The sequence below is a fragment of the Neoarius graeffei genome, chromosome 28 (assembly GCF_027579695.1).
Source record: "Neoarius graeffei isolate fNeoGra1 chromosome 28, fNeoGra1.pri, whole genome shotgun sequence".
Taxonomy (NCBI): domain Eukaryota; kingdom Metazoa; phylum Chordata; class Actinopteri; order Siluriformes; family Ariidae; genus Neoarius; species Neoarius graeffei.
Genome location: NC_083596.1, coordinates 46,455,759 through 46,478,720, shown reverse-complemented (window position 1 = coordinate 46,478,720; position 22,962 = coordinate 46,455,759). Strand labels below are relative to the sequence as shown.

Here is a 22,962-nt window from a genome sequence, read left to right as displayed (position 1 = left end):
CTTGCGTCGACTATGAATTGGCCCTTACAACGTCGTGGTCCCCCGATCCCAAAATTTATAGTTTACCCACCTCTTTTTTTACCACTACACCCCTGCATCAGAGTCAAGAAATGTTGATACGTGTGATCAGAAAACTGTTGCTGTCTGCCCTCAAACCTCCCAACAAACATTCCAAATACATAATTAAAGGTTATTTATTGGCACCCTCGTGACACAGAATAAACAGGGTTGCTTTGCTACATCACACACAGTCATTAGGCAAACAGTTCAATCACATATCATCGATCTACTCAAAATTTTTATAATTATTATTAGAAAAAAGTTGTTTTTTTTAAATATTGCTCTAACACTGTCTCTGCTCACTGTCTTTCTCATCCCCCTGAGTCTATTGTACTTCCTTCACGCAGATGGGTCATTTTCAACTGTTCCATTTCAACCTTTGAGTATCTATGGTTCTGCACATTGCATAATAATCAGTCATGGCTTAAATTAAAGAATACACTTGGGCCATTAATTGCAGTCACTTAAAGTCTTTTATTTTGTTCATTTTATTTTGTTCATTTTAAATTTCAGAGCAGCAAAACAAAAAAGTCATAAAAATCATAAACCCCGATTATATATTTTTTTTCTTTGATTTGCAGAGTGAAACTGGGTTTTGAGAGGCCCCGAAAAAAAATACATTTCCTGATTCAACAACAACTTGGCACAATGTGTATACATGTTGAAGTAAATAAGCAAAGGTTTACAAGTGTTACACAGCAGTTTTCATATGGTATCTTTAACAATTTCCAAGTGTTTCACAACCTATCCAAAACCTATATTCCAAATACTTTGCTTGAAATGGGCTGTTACTACATCCGACACCAGCCATGGGGAGCTAGGGTGTGCCTGAGGGGTGGGGGAGGGGGAAAGGGAGCTTTATGCCATGTACACACGTAGCCGGGTATTTTTAAAACCGAACATTTCCCCCCCCCCCGTTTATAAAAATGTTTTATCCACACCACCTCGTCTTCGAAAAAAATCCCTTTCACACATAACCGAACATCTGCGTTTTCAATCACATTCATAAGCGTTCCAAACCTGTAGATGGCATTATTTCCCCAAATCCTCCCCCCTAATCACATCGCCTGTGCTCTTGGAGCAGTAGTTGGGCTTCTAAAATTAAACATGTAAATAGCACCTGCACAATAATTAACGCTTTCAAGGCACTACTCCGATCCATTACTCTTTAGCTAGCCGCACACTACGCCGATTTTCAGCGTACCGAGCCAACTGAAGTCGCGAGTCAGGCGTAAAGACTAGTTTTCGATGGTACCGACTCATCTCACAGCCGATTCGAAAAACTAATCGGGAGCCAGACTGATCGGCGAGAGTCGCTAGCAATAGCCAATCATATCTTTCGCATATAACACGTGACATCATTAAACACAATTTCTAGCGCGAGAAATACGTGTTGGTAGCACCTAATGCAGGTATATACTGTAATTCCATAGACTGAAGCTTTATCCATAGACACAGTGGGCTGGAAAGCCACTCTGCTCAAGTTGTGTGGCTGAATTCCAAATCGCTTTAACTCCCCTATATAAGTGCACTATTTAAGGTTGGGAATAATAGCTCATGCAGCCTAGATAGTGCGCTACATATTCCATGTTGTGTCATTTGTAATTCAGCCTGTAGCATCTTCAAGTGTTGGATTTAACAGTAACTATATCCAATAGCCAATCACAAAGCTATTAAGTTGTCACGTGTCGCTTCAATCGCGACTGCACTCGTCAACAGTCGGGAGTCGGCTCTGAAATGGGTCGGTTCGGTACCGCGTGGATCGCCGTGGTGTGCGGCTAGCTTAAATCCATGCTTAATCTGGCTTCTGCAGTAAACAAAGGTCGCACGTTTGACGTCAGGGCAGATTGTGACGTTCTAAAACGCAAACCTCCGGTTATCTCTGTCTACACGAAAAGGCATACACGGAGTTTTCAAAAATCTTCACTTTGTCCGGAGTTTTTTTAAATATTCGTTTTTGATGTGTTTTCATGTGGATGACAGGCCAAAACGTAGAAAAATATCTTCGATTTAGCAGATACCCGGCTACGTGTGGACGGGGTCTCAGATGCTAAAACAATCAGTGCGTTTACATGCACATCCAAATCGAGCTATTGTCGGTAATCGAGCTAAGGGTCCCAGCAGAGGTGCCAGAGAAATCCAATCCTACATGCACACAAGGAAATCGAGCTATTGTGTGAGGTACATTGTGCACCCGAGCCAAAGGTGGCGCTACACGCCCCATTGTGTTGGTACACTTCCGGTTGTCGTCATGAAGAAGAGCTATTCAAGAGTACAGTATAAACAAAGTTATCAGTTCCGTGTTCACAAGAAGAGTGTTTGTATGTACGAACAGAAGTGTTCCTAATAAAATGGCCACTAAGTTGAAGTTGATCTGTAATGGTGAACATATTAACTGTTAGCCTGCTAACATGCTAATAACTTACCAACTAATTGGAAATGGGTACGTACATGCCCAGACACAAGTGTTCCTAATAAAGTGGTGGCTAAGGCGAAGTGTCATGCCGGCCGAGGCTGTTGTGTTTCCCGCTTGTGGTCTCGTCACTTCCGGAAGGGGCAGTGCTGAAGTAAGTAGCTCGACTACGTAGCTCGATAGGGTTTACATGCACTAAGTAGCTCGGCTACAATCGCATAATCTAGGTCGCGTAGCTCGATTATGAGAAATCCAGTTCGGTTCGATTTCAGCCGAGCTAAGGTGTTTCCATAGCATTTAGAACTTCGATTTCAGTCGAGCTACGGCAGAAATTCGATTTTCTCTATGTGCATGTAAACGCACTGACTGAGACAGCAGGGTGCTTTTACACAGCAGCCTATCGCACCTCTATTTTCTTTGAAGGTGGCCAATACGCATGTCCTTTTAGCTGGAACATGAGTACTATTAGCTCAAACAGTACTCACGTGAAAATGACCATCAAACAAGGAATATGATGTATTGGAGCCAATAATAACTACACAGTCTTGCAGAAGACATCTGTGGCTTTGAATATTTGGGCAAGTTTTTGAAAAAATATATTTTGTTGTGATCACTATGAGTTCAAGAAATTGATGCTTGTATGTCATGGGAAATGAAGATGCATGTTGTATTATTATATGAACAAACAAATAAACTACTAAACTGTCATCAGTTAAACTATTCAGTCTTGTCCTTTCATTCTATGGGTAGAAACTGATTTTTTAATTGCAGAAAACTAGATATTCTGGCAATGATAATGTTTAAAATAGATGATTAGTTTGATGATGCATGAATATTATGCACACAACAGAGGGTTTTTCATTGATTGTTTTCTACTATAAGACAGGCGTATGATATTAGGTGTGTTTGTAGCAGTATTAGGGCTTTTGAAGGTGGTACACATTTTATAGTTACGTGTTATTTAGTTTTGTTGTTAGATTAACAGAAATGAGATTCATCCCTTTTGAGTTCGGTGGCGATCTCACTGGAGGGCGTTTCTGCATCAAGAGGGTCATCTTCTCCCTCACTCGGCAGCGGGTCCTGCTTTTCATCTGCTTCATTCTTCATGTGAAGTTGTGTATTGACCACCTGAGGTCTATCTTTCTTGTTAAGCTGTGTGTCACTTTCCTCTTGTTCTGTCTTAGTCTCAGCCAAATTAGCCTCTTTCACTTCAGGCTCTTCAAGTGCTTGTTGTTTATCAGTAACATTAATTTCTTTATTTAACACTGCACCTGCCTCAGAACGACTCTTTTTATTTGTCTCTACTTGTTCATTTCGAACTGTTTCTTTTTCTTTCAGCTGTGTGTCTTGAACCTTCTGATGCTCATTTTTCTCGTTTAATTCTTTATGCTTCTCCACATTTTTCTCCACACCCTCCACTTGTAGCTGTGTATCATTCAGTTCTTGTTGCTGATGCAGTTGTACAGCATTTTCTCTCTCCTGTGGCTCTTCAGCTGTTTTCTCGAATTCTATATTTCTGTCTTTGGATACAGTGGCTTCCTCTTGGGTGAGATTCTCATTGTTCACTTTTGTATTTTGATTCTCTGTTTGAATTTTAATCTCTTGGTTTTTATTTTCATGTGATTTATCCTCTAATTCGAAATGACATTTTGTCCCAGGTAATTCTCCAGGCCCTATAAATATAAATTCATGTGACTCACGTTGATTGACAGACAAATTGATTGATTGATTGATTGATTGATTCTTTCACACTCACCTATGGTTGCTTCTTCTTCTTCCTCCTGTGAAAATAGCAGACAATATAATTATATACAGTACTGTGAAAAAGTCTTAGAAATGCTGTAGACTAAAAACGGCTTAAAAATAATGAAATGAAATGAAATGTTTCAACATTTAAAAAAAATACTTTAAACAGCAGTAAACCATAATAAATGAAACGAAGTCAATATCTGGTGTGAGACGACCTTTTGCTTTTAAAAAAAAATAGTCTCAGGTAAAATGAGTGCAGTTTTATAAGGAAATGAGCTGTAGGTTTTACTGAGCATCTTGCAGAACCAGCCACAGTTCTTGGACACTCTGACTGTCACACTTACTTCTTAATTTTGCACCAAAACCCAGTAGCCTTCATTCTGTTTTCTTTTTTCATATGAAAAGTGCTCTCTTATATAATATGCTGCTCGGATACAAATATTCTTTGTCTGTAACATTTAATTTTGTGCTGAAAAATGAACATTTGGAACTCTAAAATGACTCGATAATGTAGAAGTCATAAAATAGAAAAAAAATAAGGTGCCTAAGACTTATGCATATATATATAAACATACATTGGGCAGAACTTGCTTTCTCATATGGATAAGCAAAAATGTTAATTTTGTGAATTTCTCTCTTAGTTTAAGACCTGCCACATAAACACTTGTGTCAGGCTTATTATATTTTATTTGTGTCATCTGTACTTTTCTTGTCTATCCTGCACTGTAAACCCGGACTTTGTATTTAATTAAATGTTTTAATTACAATGTACATAAAAATTTAAGTTTGATTGCATTACTAAAAAATATTAAGTATATTCTACTAATTTGTACACATAGTCAAAAGTGTTAATAAGTTTAAGCTGAATGGCCTTAAAATTCTAAGTTTTAGTCATGACCACACCTCTTTTTTAATCTGCGCAGAGTTGTGAAGTCGCCATTTTAACTTTCACAGATCAGCAGCAGTTACGTGAGGTTTGGTAAAATTGAGTGAGCTTCAGCCAACGTTTCTTCTCTGAACTTAGTATTTTGGATCCTGACTGTCGGTGGGAATGTTTGTTTTAACTTTAAGAGCAGTGGAAATCGCGTGTTTTACAGTTACAGGTGGTATTTTACCAATTTCACGTCATTTTCATCTGTTGGCTAAGTTGCTTTTGTCACTGTGGAGAGCTCTCTGGATTTGGACACTTTTTTTTGAAAACTTTTCGGATAATGTAAGTATACAGCGTCCCGCTGGCAGTACGGGGAATGTTAAGGGGCTACATATTAATGTTAGCACATATCTGGTGAAAGAAAAAACATGTTTCAATGTTTATTGTGCACTTCTTGTTAATAAAATACAAATGCAATGGAAAAACTTTATACACTGTCATTTGTTTTATTGCTTTAACAGGTAAATTAATTCTTGTTAAGTTAAAATGTAAAGTATAATCACTAAAGATGAATTCTAGGAAAGTTTAAATATTAAGTTCAATCAAATAAACATATTTCAGTTTAATGTACTATAAATTTCAAGGCAACCAGTTTCCCAACACTGTTTGAGTAAATACGACTTATCAGGCTTTTAAGTACAAAAAACTTAAAATGGTTAGTTCATGCTGCATGGTAAAACAATTTACATTTACAAGACATCTGAAGTTTAATGTACTATAAATTTCAAGGCAACCAGTTTCCAAACACTGTTTGAGTAAACTCAACTTATCAGGGTTTACAGTGTGCTGCCACTAATGAATCCTTCAGTGGTGGGCCACCATGCACTTCTGATAGTGAATTATTTGTAGTAAACATACAGAGGAAATAGAAAAGCTTTCTTTCAGAACAAAATAGCAAAATTTCTTACCAAACCTAAAAATGACAGATTTTACACATACTCACTATAGGAAATCTTATAAAGACACATAATTATGCATAACAATAACAATCGGAATCAATCATGGGCACAAACTTCTTTGTTTTTTCACCCCACAATTTATCTTTTACCTGTTTGCACTGAGCGCCCTTCTGTTCCAGTGTCTCAGCCAGAGGTCTGTCTTTCTCCTGAGTCTGCTTCTCTTTTTCCATCAGGTTTTGTTTACTGGTTTCTGGCTCTTTCCCCATGTTCTCCAGTTTTCTGTCTCTGTCTTTGTCTTTCATCTGTGTCTGATTTTCTTCTGACATCCTATTTGCTTTTCCCAATTCTTCTTTAACCTCCCTGGGCAGTGTGTCATTCTCTTCCAGTGTTTTGTCTTTCTCCTGAAGCTGTTTGTCTTTTTCCATCAGCTGTGTCTCTCTCTCAGTTACAAGTCTCTCTTTCTCTTCAAGCTGTTTGTTTTTTTCTGCTAACTCAGTTTTCTGTTGCTCCACTACGATCATCTGCTCCTGTTGTCTCTTCTTATCCTGCAGCTCCTCTCCCAGTGTCTGCAGTTTATTTTTACTGGTTTCCAACTCTTTATCTGTCTTCAGCTGGGTTTCTTTCTCACTCAGCAGTTTGTTCATATTCTCCAGTTGTGTGTTTTTCTCCTCCACGTGCTGCTGACTCTCTTCTAACTTCTTACTTGTTTCCTCCAATTCAGTTTTTACCTGTCTGAGCTGTGTGTCCTTCTCTTCCAATGCTTCAACTTTTATCTGCAGTGTTTGTGCATTTTCAACCAGATCTCTGTCTTTCTCTTGAAGTTGTTTCTCTCTTTCTAGTAGTTTGGTTTTACTGGTTTCCAGTTCTTTCCCCATGTCCTCCAGTTGTCTCTCTCTGTCTTTCACCTGTGTCTGATTCTCTTCTAATGTCAAGTTTGATTTTCCCAATTCTTCTTTGACCTCCCTGAGCAGTCTGTCCTTCTCTTCTAGTTTTGTGTTTTTCTCCTCCATGTGTCTCTGACTCTCTTTTAATTTCTTTCTCATTTCCTCCAATTCAGTTTTTATCTGTCTGAGCTGTGTGTCCTTCTCTTCCAGTGCTTGTGTATTTTCATGCAGAAGTTTATCTTTGTCCTGAATCTGTTGCTTTTTTCCTTCTAACTCATTTTTCATATTCTGTACTTCATTCTCCTTGTTCTGCAGATCTTGTCGCAGTGTTTTCAGTTTTGAGTTTTTCCTCTCTATCTCATCAGTGGCATTTTGAAGGTTTTCATTTTTTTTCACTAACTCTGTATCTTTCTCAGAAAGAATCTTCTCATTATTCTCGAGACATTTTTTTAAATCTTCCAGCTCTTCCTTTCCCTTAGATATTTCGTTCTGCCACTCCTCAAACCTTTTCTCCAGTTTCTCCACTTTTGTTTGTGCCTCCTGTAAGTGTTCGTATTTCAGGTTCGGCTGTTGATCTCTGTTGTGTTGAGTCCTTTCTCTTTCTCTTGTTTCTTCAGGAAGTCTGTCTTTTTCCTTGTTGGTTTTATCTCTGTTTCTCAGTTCTGTAGCTGAGAAAATGTATGCAAAACATACACATATACACAAACAGATTGATTGATTGATTTTTTTTTTTACATTACTAGCTCAGTCAACTTAGCTATAAGAAACAAAATCTGTCACACTCACCTGATGTTACACCACCTTCTTGCGTGTTCAGTTCTGTACATCGTCCTTTCACCTGTTAAAATAGTAAAAGACTTTAATGTACATCATCCTTTCACCTGTTAAAATAGTAAAAGACTTTAATGTACAGGCCTAAACAGGCCTGGGGTAAATGTTACTTGTTTGCTGGACCTCAAGCTGCTGCATAACACAGTGTCATGTGCATTTCACACACTTTAAAATCAACTGTGCTGATGAATTACTGTAGTAAAGATAACAGTGTTCTTTGTGCATGTAGTAGTAGTAGTCATAGAAGTAGTAGTAGTAGGAGTAGTTGTAGTCTACATGATATAATAAATCCAGAAATAGAGGTTTATTCCTCTACACAGTTGTTCTGTGCTGATTACACATCAATTCACAAATATCAATACCTGCAAGTGCTTGTACATTCTACAGGCAGATAAAATAACAGATGTCATACATGCCTTTTTTTTTTTTGGTCACACCTTAACCTTGAATCATGACTGACTTTACTGAGCATAATACATAATATTTTCTGAAATAATAAAATTAGTACCTGAGATTTAATAGCAGTTATGATTTTGGACAGTGATTCATGATTCTTAGGACACTTCAGTAATCCAATATCTTCATGGAACAGACAGTCAGCTACAATCATATTCTTTCTGTTTACAGCTCTGCTGCTGTCTGGTACAACACACTCTGGTTCAAACGTGTAATGGAGCACCACCAGGACAGCAGGTTTGTTATCTGTAAAAACATACCAAACATTTACTCACTATATGCAATAATTCACCAGATATAATACATTATGTTTAAAAGATTTTGTGAATACTTGAATTATTGTGCAGCATTTTCACTGCTGCTTCAATGTCAGTTCCAGCTCGTGACACAACAGGGCAGAAAACCAGAATGAAGTCACACTCTTCCTCTGTAGACACCGCCTGCAGTCGTATTTGTTTATTAAGGTGATTGAGGATATCCACATGGGCATTCAGTGTCTTTCCAGTTATATGAACCAAATACTTATAGGTTTCTGTGAACAAACAGTTTATTATTGACTACTTAAAGAGAAATGATATTTTTAACAATTCACAGCTGTTATACATTGAAGTAGGTAATTTATTTCTAAACCAACGACAGTTTTTATGAATGTCTACACTTTAATAATGCACACTGGTACATGATTCTTAATAACCAAATTTCATTTCACTCATGCCTAAGCCATTGGTGATAAGACAGTCACAGTATTCCACCTCCAGCACAAATGTCCCATGTCATATTTCACTAATATTATTTTTTTAAATGATTAATCATTAATACAATTGACAGAATCAGGGCAAACCTTTGAGGAAACCACAATGTCTCTGTTTAAAATGCAAACAGCCAGAGATAGAGCAAAATGTCTATGGAAGTGTGATACATTTATTTAGGTTTACTTTCTGTAGAAAAGCCAAAGAATCAACTGTATTAAATAGCTATGCCAGCCAACCAAGGCTCAGCCAACAGGTTTACAAATAGGACTGAATTATCTCAAAATTCAAAGAAATATAGCTAAAGAGACATGTGTTGCTAACAGAGAGAGAAAAGGGCAGAGCTGTAAAGTAGAATGCAAGTTGTCCTCATTCATTCACATTAATCTCAGGCTAATGTAGTTGAGCATCTAACCAGACATGAGTTCAGCAGTAGTGACTCAATAGTTAAAGCTCTGGGCTACTGATCACAAGGCCCCAGCACTGCCAAGCTGCCACTGTTGGGCTCTTTAGCAAAGCCTTTAACCCTCTCTGCTCCAAAGGCTCCATATCATGGCTGACCCTGCACTGACCCCAACTTCCTAACAAACTGGGACATGCAAAGAAAAGAATTTTACTGTGCTATAAAGTATACGTGACAAATAACGGCTTCTTCTTCAGAAGATTTCTCTCATGTTCTTTGTCTGGAGAGAACCTTGTACAGGATGGAGACAAGATTCTGGCCAAACAGAAATGAGAGGGAGGAAAATTTTCTTGAAAGAAAGGACCATTTTTACATTTAGTTTATATTACTTTCTCATCTTATACTCACCACGATCTTCTATTATTCCAGACAAAAAATTCTTTCCTGCCTGAAATCAAAAATATGGTCATAAATCCAAGGAGTCAGATACAAGTGCAGACAGCCTTTATTACATAAACAACTGACAAACAAAATACAGGAAAAGAACTAATTACTAGACAAAGGCAGGACAAAGAAGGACAAAGTAAATTCAACATGAACACAAAATGATTGGCAGTTGGTAAAAAAACAAACATCTGGTGTGCAGAGGGTCTGCAGGCTGAAACACTTTGTTGATGCGAGGGATCAGATGAGAAGAACCTGAATGCTCTGAGCAGACAGGAAGTCTATAGTGACTAAAAGAAACAATCATGGTAAGCAGAAAAGTATCTCAGAACACTCAACACATTGAACCTTAAGGTGGATGAGCTATAACAGTAGAAGACCACATCAGGGTTCACATCTGTCAGCCAAGAACAATAATCTGAGGCTGAACACAGGAGAAACACACTGAAACTGGAAAAAGACCAGGTGATTTTTTTTTTTTTTTTACCCCCCTAATCTTCAACTTTCCAGTTTGGGTGAGCCTGTGCCCATGAGAGCCTCGGATTCTTGTTTTTGGCTGACAGGAGTGGAACACAATGTGGTCTCATGCATGCTGAGATGGTTTTCTGCTCATCATGGTTGTAAAGAGTGATTATTAGAGTTACGATATCCTTCCTGGCAGCTCAAACCAATCTGGCCATTTTCCTCTGACCTCTCTTCCAACAAGCCATTTCCACCGACTCCAACTGTCACTAACTCAATGTTTTTTGCACCATTCTGTGTAAACACTAGAGACTGTTATGAGTGAAATTCTTAGATGATCAGCAGTTTCTGAAATACTTAAACCAGCCCATCTGGTATCAACAACCATGCTACGATCAAAGTCACACAGATCACACTTTTTCTTCATTCTGATGTTTGATATGAATATTAACTGAAGCTCTTTGCCGGAACCTGTATGATTTTACAAACAGCATTGTGCTGCTGCCACATGATTGGCTGATTAGATAACTACAAGAATGTGCAGTTGTACAGGTATTCCTAATAAAGTGGACTGTGATTGTAGTGCTACATAAACAGTCCTGGTTGTGATTATTACATTTATCACTGCAAATGTGGTTGAGTTAAACAAAATGACTTCTATCCTTACTATTCTAGCTGCTTTTAAAATAGCACTTGATCCAGAACATCTTATTCTCAGCAGCTTTTCATGTCCTGAGAGTTGTGCACAAGTTAATGAAGCCACAAGACAGGAAATCAAGGTCATGAAATCAGTGTGCACATAGGGTGTATTATAATTTATCATGCTTTTAATTTGTTGTTTTGAATTGTTAAATTAATAAAATATCAATTTTGGGGTCAATAATCAGTGTGATCTTCCATAAAGAGATTATGCCGCAGGTTTAATGGTAAGCTGACTGAGCACTCATGCGTTATACTTACAGCTCATTTTAATTTTAATTCATAATATTACCCATTAAAACATTAATTTTCAAGATAAGCAATGTCTCTAAGATGCTGTCTCATCCAATGTCCTCTGTTGTACCTTTTCATAAATATTAAATGAACAATACTGTTGTCAAAATGATATACTTAACATTGCCCTCAAATGACATTCGAGAAATATTTGAGTGTCAAAACATAAATTTGCAGGACATATTGCGGTTTCATTAAACTATCAGACAGTGGCACTGCAATTAATATTAGCCCCACACTTCAAAATACTTAAAATAGTCTTATTAAGCGTGTAGTTAGAGTTCTGAGGTCTGAATACTGATCAGCAATTTCAGCACAAAAATGTAATAACCAATGCAGACGTGCACCTTATAGATGTTGTGTTTGTTGAGTCGTTTACTTGTTATGGTAACTTTCAGCATGACATTTGTTCTGTGCATTTATTAATTGAAACAGAGCATTTGTTGAAAATGTCTCTATTAAAACATGTGGTAAGAATATTTTTTTCAGCCATTACCATTACAGAGATAAGAAAGTACAGTTATATACTTACCCATGAGAAAAATGACCCTGTAATGGTGGGAATATTAATATATCAGTCATGCTGGATACACTGAACACACTGTTATTACTTGGAAAATTAATTTCACTTTGTTGTGATGATAAGTGGTATGGCATATACACCAACCAGCCAAAACATTAAAACCACCTGCCTAATATTGTGTACGTCCCCCTTGTGCCATCAAAACAGTCCTGACCTATCATGGCTTGGACTCCACAAGACATCTGAAGGTGTGCTGTGGTATTTGGCACCAAGACAGCAGCAGAACTTTTAACACCTATAAATTCCAGGTTGGGGTCTCTGTGCATTAGACTTTTTTGTCCAGCACATCACAGAAATGCTCAATCGAATTTATATCTGGGGAATTTGGAGGCCAAATCAACACCTTGAACTGTTTGCCAGTTGTTGCAGTGTGGCAGGGCGCATTATCCTGCTGAAAGAGGCCACTGCCATAAGGGACTACTGTTGCCATGAAGGGTGAACTTGCTCTGCAACAGTGTTTAGGTAGGTGGTAGGTATCAAAGTAATATCCACATGAATGCCAGGACTCAAGGTTTCCCAGCAGAACATTGTCCAGAGCATCACACTGCCTCCACTGGCTTGTCTGCTCCCCATAGTGCATCCTGCTGCCATCTCTTCCCCAGGTAAGCAACATACATACACACAGCAGTCCACAGGATGCAAAATAAAATGTGATTCAGTAAACCAGGCCACCTTCGCCCCTTGCTCCATGGTCCAATTCAGATACTCACATGTCCATTGTAAGTGTTTTTGACAGAGGACAGAGGTCAGCTTGGGCACTCTGACCGATCTGCTACTATGCGGCCCCATACACAGCATTCTACAATGCATTATGTGTTCTGACACCTTTCTATCATAGCCAGAATTAACTTTTTTAGCAATTTGTGCTACAGTAACTCCTCTATGGGATCAGACCAGATGGGTTGGCTGTCAATGAGCCTTGAGCGCCCATGACTCTGTTCCCAGTTCACTGGTTGTTCTTCCTTGGACCACTTTTGGTAGGCACTAACCACTGCATACTGGGAACACCCTACAAGAACTGCTGTTTTGGAGATGCTCAGACACAATCATCTTGTCATCACAATTTGGCCCTTGTCAAAGTCAAGTGGATCCTCATGCTTGCCTATGTTGCGTGGCAGCAGCAGTGCCGAGAGAATATATTTTTGACTACGCCACCAGGGGAAGACAAATCCCCCCTGGAACTAAAGTAGATTCACAGTTTACCCACCAAAGGCGCTCAGGTTCATGCAAAGCAAACAGAGACAAGGTTCTATTTCAAATCGTACAAATGTTTATTTTCCTTCAAATATTCTCATTAATAAAATCTTTAAACAGTCGGTAGTGCACGGTCCACGCACACACATACACCCACCAGGGTGGGGGTGAGGGTTAATTGGCCCACCAATGGTACAGTACAACAATAAAATAAAAAATAAAAAGGACAAAAACAAAAAAAAAAGTATGTGTACACAGATTCGCGGTGCCGGCCAAGCCCACAGAGCCGATAATCGGCAATTCACGACTCAAGTGATAGCACACACACAGAGCAGGCTATACACCAATCACAGCAAATATCAAATCCCCAAGGGCACAGCAAATATTACATCCCCCCCCAAAAGGGCACAGCAAAACACCTTAACCAGTACAGCATTCGTGAGGACCAATGTGAAGCCCACCCAAACCCTGTAGCACAACCAATGCGCCACAAGATAAGTACAAAAGAAATACAAACAAAATACACAAAACAAACCAAAATAAATACAAAAACCAAAACAGTCAAACACAAAACACTGTACCTACTATAGGGCACCTAACACCCGCTTCACACCCAACTCACACTCACACTCTCTCACCTCCACATAAACATACAACCACACACACTCATTACAGTGAGCCCTCACTCACTCGCGGTGGCTACTACTATGGGGTGCGGCCCCTCAATCGAGTGCGGCCGCACAGCAACGTTCCTATACTACAGCGTGAGGGCCGTAGCCCAATGAATCAAGAGCAGAACAGCAGCCAAAAACAGAAGAGGTGGATACGAAGATCCGTAGGGCAGGCCCAGTCGTAGCGCAGCACCCGGCAGCCCGAAGCCCGATGATATAAATACCAATATACGCAGAAACCGAGTGAGGCAAATGCTCAGAGACACACACCACAAACGGTTACCCAGAAGCAGCTCCCAGGATGGGCACAACAGCATACCAGATGCTAATACGAGTGTACGGACAAGCAGGCTACGGTAGTTAGCCTCCCAATAAAGACACTTCCGTTGAGAGCATGAGCCCACCACATGCTGCCTACACAGCTGAAACAGCTCCCAGGCCGAACACAACACGAATCAAATGCTGGTAAGAGTACAACCAACAAAGCTTACTCACTGGTAGTGGTAGCTGTACGCTTTTAAGGGTTCCCAGCCGTACTAAGGCTACCGGCGCACGTAATGACATCAGCATGACGCGATATGCTGTGACGGCAGCACTTAAAGGCGCAGGAGCACCACTACACCTATTTTTCCTCTAAACACATCAACTTTGAGAATTAACCCACCCCATGATAGACCAGTACACTGTAAAACCCGATAAGGTCACTGAGCTCAAAAATTTTATTGAAACCAATTACCTAAAAATTTTTGAGGTATGTAAGTAACTTAATTTTTTTAAGGTAAGATTTCTTAAAAATTACACTATAGTTACACTTACTTGTAATTTTTAAGAAATCTTACCTTAAAAAATTTAAGTTACTTACCTCAAAAATTTTTACGTAATCGGTTTCAATAAAATTTTTGAGCTCAGTGACCTTATCGGGTTTTACAGTGTATAATGAGATAATCAAAATTATCCACTTCACCTGTCAGTGGTTTTAACGTTATGTCTGATTGGTGTATCTTCCTATGTTGAGAACAGAGATCAGTACAGCAATCCACACATTAATTTTGCAGGTTTTCACCAAAAAATGTACACCAACATATAAAACCAAAAGCAATGTGGAAGCACCATTCTGTAATTCTTACACTTTTCTAGTACTAGCACTTAGTACTTCACATTTGCATCAGCTGATGGCGCTGTAAATGATCTGACATGTTCACACAGTTCTGATTATGCACAACTTACTCCCAAACTATCACATAGTGTGCTATTTATTTAGTCTTGCTTATATTATGAGATGCTTTAGATGAAAATAAAAAAAATATGTCCAGTTGAGTTATGTGGCTGTTTCTTATATTTAGTCAATAAAAGTTAGTCTTTTACCTTGACATGAAATTTTTATACAGATCAAGACAATAAATACACTGGACAAAAAATTTTGTTTTGTAGTGCACTGATTCAGTGAATTTCGCACATATAAACACATTCTCTAGAAGATCATCTTTGATTGTCTGGCTAACAGCTGATAAAACCCTCTCATTGCAAATGTCATATTCAGTTTTAATGACTTAATTTCATTTTTTTAAAGTAGCCACCAATATATTTTAATCTATATTAAGGTAGTATATTCAACGTACGTTGGTTTCCAGTTGACATTTTGATCTTTTGTGTTTGGTTCAGCCTAGAGAGAGAGAGAGAGAGAGAGAGAGAGAGAGAGCAGGAAAACACAAAATCTAGTCATCTCATGATACAAAAATACACATACAGTATAGAGAAACGCATTCTATATATTTAATATCTAAGACATGACTTCATATTATATTTTAGTGTATTATTTAGTCTTCCTACCTTTGCTGCGTCTCATGAATCCTAAACCACTTTCGCTTTCATTTCAGTGGTGATTCAATCTTTTGAGCTGAGAGAGAGCTCCGCCTCTCCTCTCTCTGAGCTCCGCCCCTCCCCTCTCTGAGCCACGCCCCTCCCCCTTCCTGCTGTCGCACAGGATTTTCACTTTCAAGGACCTGAAAAACTGGATTTTTTTTTTCCAAGGGAAAGCAATACGCTTCCGTACGTTATATCTACTATTTCAAAAACTTTTTTGCTTTAGACAAGACAGCAAAATAATGTAAGTTATCATTAATAGATCTCCATTTCTCTCACAACGATTAGACAGGAGTTAAGAACTATGAAAAATTTATGAATTATTTGGTGGCCTATTTCAAACTTCTTTCAACATCGAAAAGTATTTTCAATGTTGAAAATACTTATCAAAAGTGATATGCTGTAAATATTAAGCATATAGACCAATCACAGTGCTGTTATTACTGTACACTACACTGAAGTGTGCACTTTCCATATCCTGCATAGGCTGATGACCAGGGCCGTTGACAGCTTTGGCTGGGCCCGGGACAAAATAATCTGAGTGGGGCCCCCCCCAAATAATCTGAGTGCCCCCCCCCCCACACACACACACACACATCGCCACACAGCAACCACCCACACCCAACCCCTCTTTTCACAGTCTCCATTCACTTCAACCCTTAAATAACAGGTGTTCCAAGCCCATTATAACAGTCAACCATTTTATTTCAACATTTCAACATATTTACAGTTTGAACATTTCCTTAGACTGCAACTATTCAGGTGCGAAATGCAATGCGCCGGACTTTTGCTGTGGCAAAGTCGTCAATAAGGTCATTGAAGTCCAGCTTCTTTGCAAGTTCGTGCTCTATAGAGAGCATAGCCAGCCCATTGAGCCTCTCCTGTGACATGTTTGAGCGCAGGTAGTTGATAAATCAAAATGATTGTTTATGGGATGGAACTGGGCCTCAATGAGAACGGAGTTATGGCTTTCCCAAAATCTGAACATAGAAGCATCACCACTAGTGATGTGTACAGTGAGTTTTTCAGTGTATTTTTTTGTCTTGTTTTTCATAAACATCCTTTCCGTACTCGATTTAGAATGTTACAAAAAAAAAATTGACACCCTCCCAACCACGTAACATTAGCCTATCTGACCTGGGGGCTGACACGTTTATTACGGATAAAACAAAAGGATTACAACGTTCCCTGGATATAGAACTGGACCGAGAAGATTTCAAAATCTTAACGTGTAAGCAACAACAATAAAACAGAGGTTGTTTTATTCATTTAGGGCTTATTAGGCTACTTTCATTAATTGCGCTTTTCATACAGGCCTATCATTTTTCACTTGAGCAAGGGAATTGTTTGAAGAGTATCCAGTCTAAGCGAAAGTTTAATGTTTTGCAACAGACTAACCTCAAAACACCCCATTTATAGCCCATTCGTTACATTAAACTCTATCTAGCTGGCAATTTCACATGCCGTCGTATCTACACGGGATGATTTCCAACAAAATAAAGTTTAATTAACAAGAGGCAGCGTTCCATGGGCTTTCAGCTAACCGGAGTCCAGCTCAGCGCAGCTCAGCAAGCGTGCCTAAAACATTTGGATATGATTGCCACATACATATACACATACAAACAGCCACTCAAATCTCCACTGCCAAGCCTCTACCTCTCCAACGCCAGATCCATGTAAACAACACGGACGATTTGGAATTACCTTATTAACCCCGCCGACAGTAGTCGTTAGAGTGCACTCGTTAGAGTGTCCCTGTCTAGTTCTATTCTATAATCAGCTGGTCAGTGCTATACTCAATACTTAAGTAACTTACCCATCCAGTGAGGATCATTTTGTTTACAAGATACCACATCTGAGTCGCTGACATCACATCACATCACATCACATTATCTCTAGCCGCTTTATCCTTCTACAGGGTCGCAGGCAAGCTGGAGCCTATCCCAGCTGACTACGGGCGAAAGGCGGGGTACACCCTGGACAAGTCGCCAGGTCATCACAGGGCTGACACATAGACACAGACAACCATTCACACTCACATTCACACCTACGCTCAATTTAGAGTCACCAGTTAACCTAACCTGCATGTCTTTGGACTGTGGGGGGAAACCGGAGCACCCGGAGGAAACCCACGCGGACACGGGGAGAACATGCAAACTCCACACAGAAAGGCCCTCGCCGGCCCCGGGGCTCGAACCCAGGACCTTCTTGCTGTGAGGCGACAGCGCTAACCACTACACCACCGTGCCGCCCACTGAGTCGCTGACAAATCCTGAATTTCTGTAAAGATAACTATGCAGAGGTTTATAAGCACGCAGTGCTTCACCACTGAACAGCGAGGGAAAGTTGATGAGGTAATCATACACGTCCGGGTATTCCGCTGGCAGTTCAAAATCCGGTCGTGAAAACTCCGCCCGGAAAGCCATAAGGGTCACAAATCTGTAGGTCGTTTATTTTAGACATATATCTAGTTATCTGTTCATTAGAAAAATGAGCCGTGTAGTCCGTCGGTTGAAATTGATCCATTCTGTACACGAGTGCAGCAGTATTCAGCGGTGTATTTGACCGACAAGATGGCGGTTGTGTACTTTCCGGTCATGTGACTGCAAGATCTCTATAGTGCCGTGTTATTTGGCGCCTTAATCAAAGACCAAACCATTTCTGCATTAGGGGTGGTACGTGGGTTCTTGAATCTATTTTCGAAGACAATAAAGGCAAAAGAACCAGAAATCATTCATCGAATGCAAATATAGCACATTTTTCTCCCCCAAATCAACACATTTTGAAATGAAACAGAATGATTAATGGCATCTTCATGAGGGACCAGTTCTGGGCCCCCCCTCATGCCTGGGCCCGGGACAAAATACCCGGTTGTCCCCCCCTGTCGACGGCCCTGCTGATGACAATAAGGGCACAAAAGAAGAAAACTTTGTTTTTAACATTCTGGGAGTGAGAACAGAGGGATATCAAAGCGAGATCTATAATAGGCCTCTATAATATGTGTTGTGGTCCTGCCATTAATTTGTCCATTGTTTTAGTTCAATTCAACTGAAATAGTAGAAAGAAAACCACAAGAAACTGCAGCTGTCATGGAACATGTCATTTTATTCACCGTCTTTGCTGTAATGTGTTTTACATGGTTAATCTTTACAAATCATCTGCAGCATGCCCACTATCAAAATACAAAATGTCTCGGACTGCACAAGCAAATTCATCCTCTGTTGTTTGTGTTCATTGAGATATTGTTTAAAATTTTACTTTTCAAAGGGGGTGGACTCATTTACACTGTACTTGTGTACTATATGTAGAGAGGAAAAATACACATAATTCATCACTGTTTTACATTGCTATTGATGTGATAAAAAAAATCTGATCAGGTGGAATAAAGATGTTTTTTGGAGCCAAGCCTCACTTAAGAACCCAAAGAACTTCTGTTTTTCTCTTCTTTTGTCCCCTTCCTTCATTAACCCCGCCGACAGTAGTCGGAGGGGTTATTATTTTCACCTGCGTCAGTCTGTGTGTGTGTGTGTGTGTATCTGTCTGTCTGTCTGTGTGTCTGCAAGATATCTCAAGAACCAATGGATCGATTTGGACCAAATTTTGTACATGTGTTGCCAATCACCCAGGAAGGAAACCATTAAATTTTGGAGGTCAATGGTCAAAGGTCAAGGTCATGGCAGAACTTCGAAATTTTCGCCAAATGTATTAATGACCTAAAACTTGTGAACAAAGTAAAAGGCCTAAGGTTAAGGTCATTGTCAAGGTTTGTCACTGATTGTTAACCCCTAGTGATGGCTGTGTAGGCGGGGTTTGCACTCGTTAGAGTGTCCCTGTCTAGTTGTTGTTCAAATCACTGTTAAATTTTGTAAACCAGTAAACAGAACGTTTTTGTTATATTTACAACGTCAATATGTGATTTAAAGCAAATTTATTTGTTAAAGCTACAAGTACTGGTAACAAAAACAGAGAAATACTGTAACACTCATAACAGAAAACTTGTGTCAATTTGACATGCACTTACTGCAGAATGAAGGGTTTTTATTAGTAAAAGTATATAGCCTTCTGGGCTATGCATATAAATTCATTGCTTATGCCAGCCTGCATGAAACTAGAAACACTATTCAGTTCCAACTCCCAACCATTTCTAACTGAATTCTAATGATTTCTAACAACATTTAGGCAAAGTTATTAAAATGTAAACCACCCAACAGTGTTATTAACTGCAGCAAGTGCAGTGTTTTAGTGTGATTTCAGCCGTGATTTCATTCACTGTAAATCACTTTACATGTTCACCAGTAAAGTGATCTACTGGGGTGCTGTATTTTTTACAGGGATTTTCTGGTCACCCCAGCTGCCAGGGTTTTCCTGTTAAAATGACAGATTTTTTTTACAGTGTGTATAATGAACAATAATTGCTCATACCACACTATAGAGGTTTTCGACCCACGTGACCGTTGCCATGTCAACAAGTAGACGGTGCCATTTTGACGGTCACAAATATGGCGACTACCGGTAGCGATACACATGTTGATCATGACGAAGTCTCATTGTCGAGTATTTTATCCGGCCTAAATGACTCGAGTAAGAAGCGATATCACCAGAAAATCAATGATGCTGGTGTACGTGATCCGTACACGTTACCAGGCTATCTTTTTCTGGCTTTGCAGTGCTGCAGCGCGGGTGATCTTCCTGACCTGCAGTCAGGCGTGTGGGAAATACCAGGGAAAAAACATAAAAGAAAAAGGAGCGAGATGCAGAAAACACCTTCACTATCCAGCGACATAGGGCATTTACAGGGTGAGCAGAGGGAGAGGTATTTGCAAAAATTGAGGTTAGCAGGCTTAGAGAACGATGTTTACCTGCTTCCACCAGGATTGTTCACTGACGTACGGAAGTACACGAAGCCCACGTCTTTACCTGACTTCGGCCCACATGATCTGTATACCTATGTCGTTAAAAACCAGGCTGGGTAACATGCCTACATCAGCTGGTCGTCCCTGGAGCCGGTGGTCACCATCTTATTACAGCTAAGGTTTGTTCACATTTTCATTTACTTTCGGTCCTCAGGATAAACAAAATGTTATTAAATGTCATTGAAATAACTTCTTAGTCTGTTGAGACATGGCCCATTATAAATTTGCTGTTACCAGGCAATGACCAAGAACTGTATTATTAGGGTGGGTGTAGTTGTAGCAGTGCACTAGCAGCTAGCTGTTAGCACTAGCTAATGTCAACAACAGTAGCTAGTATGTTACTGTAGCAATGTTTACGTTCAGTCATTTGGATGACTGTTAAAACCTTTCAGTCTCAAGTTTTTCCTTTACTGTATTTACTAGTTTACTGAGCTAGTGCGCTCGGGCAGGCTGGGAGTGAGCACGCTAGCTCGGGCAGGCTGGGAGCTAGCACGCTCAGGCAGGCTGGGAGCGAGCGCGCTAGCTTGGGCAGGCTGGGAGCGAGCATGCTAGCTCGGGCAGGCTGGGAGCTAGCGCGCTCGGTAAACTAGTAAATACAGTAAAGGAAAAACTTGAGACTGAAAGGTTTTAACAGTCATCCAAATGACTGAACGTAAACATTGCTACAGTAACATACTAGCTACTGTTGTTGACATTAGCTAGCTTGACCTTCAAAATGGCGGACACCGGGGCGTCACGTGACCTGTGACGTCACGTCGAAATCCTCTATAGAGCCAGTCTGCAACCTTCTTTACAGCGTCATCATTCTTACGGCACTGCAGAAGCCCCTTATCCTCATGGAACAGACAGTCAACCACAATAGGATTCTCTGGACCCCCCTGATTCTCGCTATTTACAGCTCTGCTGCTGTCTGGTACAATGGTCTCTGGGTCAAATGTGTGATGGAGCAATACCAGAGCAACATATTTGCCTGTAAACAATATTTACAGTATTTATAAAGCTTCTCAGTAAAATAATAATAATAAATTCCTCAGTAAAAAAAAGAAAAAGAAAGAAAAAGCAGAAAATGATTCAGATAAAATATCAAATGTGCTATGGAATGACTCATACCCTTATAATCACTGTTGATTTTTTGCAGTGCAGCTTGAATATCAGTCCCAGCCCGTGAAATAATGGGCCAATAAAACAGAACAGCTTTACAGTCTTCCTTTTTAGTCATCAGTTTCATAGATTTTCTTTCTTTTTTTATGTCTTTCTGTAAGCTTTTTGCAAGTCCTTCCCACATTTCTGGGATCAAATTCCAAGCATCTAACTGTTTCTGTTTTGAAGAAGGAGAAGGAGGACGAGTGGGAGCAAGTGGGCTCTAAACAGCATTAATGAAATAGGTATACACTGTAGTGTATATCAAAACATTACAGAAACTTTATACAAGTATTTGGCGGTTTACACGCTAGCAGAAAACTGGAGTAATTGAAAGAAAGGCAAGTAACATCTTAGTGATAAACGTTTGACTCACTTTTTTTCAGCATTATCTGGGAAGAGAAATCAGCAGAAGGGAATCAGATGAGAAGATTTTGACCCTGTTTACACTTGGTTTTAAAATGCATTTTGGATGATTGGATCACAAGTGGACAGTGATAAATACAAGACCACCAAACACAACTCAAACCACTTGCTGAGGTCATCTGGGACACATTTCATCACGTCTTTTGTAGTGTAAAGGCTAACGTGTCCTGATGAGGACATCATCCCTGACAAGGAGATAACAGGAAAATACATCAATGCAGGACATGGTGGTTGTTTTGGTGACAGCGTGCCAACACTTATTTTGTCCTGTGCTCTTTTGCAAGTCACAAATAACTGCCAATCTCAACAGCTGGAATATCTCATACATGTATATTAGTTCTTGAAACATTTTTATTTTCTTATCTAGCCTGTGCTAAATAAATCTGGCGCTAGTCTGGTGATAGAAACTGATGTAATAACTGTACGCAGGGCCCTCTGACGCTCTAGTGGAAATGACTTAGTTGAAAGTGGTCAGCAGGACACCTTGGAGACGCATGTTAGATACACGTGTAAACAGTGATGTGTCTCGGCTGTCCATTTGTGACCTGATTGCCCAAGATGCATTAAAAACCAAGTGCAAGCAGGGGCTTTATTTATCATAATGAAAACAGCATACTCAATAATCATATTGTCAAAAACCAAGACTTACTGATGAAAAAGTAACCAAATGCCAAAGCAGATTCTGTAGCCCACTGATTCTTTCACAAACGCTGTAGCTCTGTCTGTGGCAGATGATCTTTTGAGAGCACAAAAGCAGTCAGAAACACTGTCGTGCTTTCACTTTGTTATACCATGCCCAGCCACACCATGTGCTAATCAGACAACAGGTCAGACTAGAAATACAGGGCAAGGGTCATTATTTATACATTTTCACTTAGAAATGTAACAGGTCTTTGTA

At 39.6% G+C, this 22,962-nt stretch overlaps 1 protein-coding gene across 1 annotated transcript in view; it reads right to left on the bottom strand.

The window, feature by feature from the left end:
- Positions 1-514: 514 nt before the first annotated feature.
- Positions 515-22,962, bottom strand: part of LOC132875821 (interaptin-like) — a 43,071-nt gene continuing 20,623 nt past the window's right edge. Inside the window, exons 6-11 of the mRNA XM_060912916.1 lie at positions 8,555-8,755; positions 8,276-8,469; positions 7,723-7,774; positions 6,202-7,604; positions 4,230-4,254; positions 515-4,146 (exon numbers count right to left, since the gene is read on the bottom strand). Of these exons, the coding sequence (XP_060768899.1) occupies positions 3,452-4,146; positions 4,230-4,254; positions 6,202-7,604; positions 7,723-7,774; positions 8,276-8,469; positions 8,555-8,755 (2,570 nt within the window). The 3' untranslated portion in view covers positions 515-3,451. The remainder of the gene's footprint in view (positions 4,147-4,229; positions 4,255-6,201; positions 7,605-7,722; positions 7,775-8,275; positions 8,470-8,554; positions 8,756-22,962) is intronic.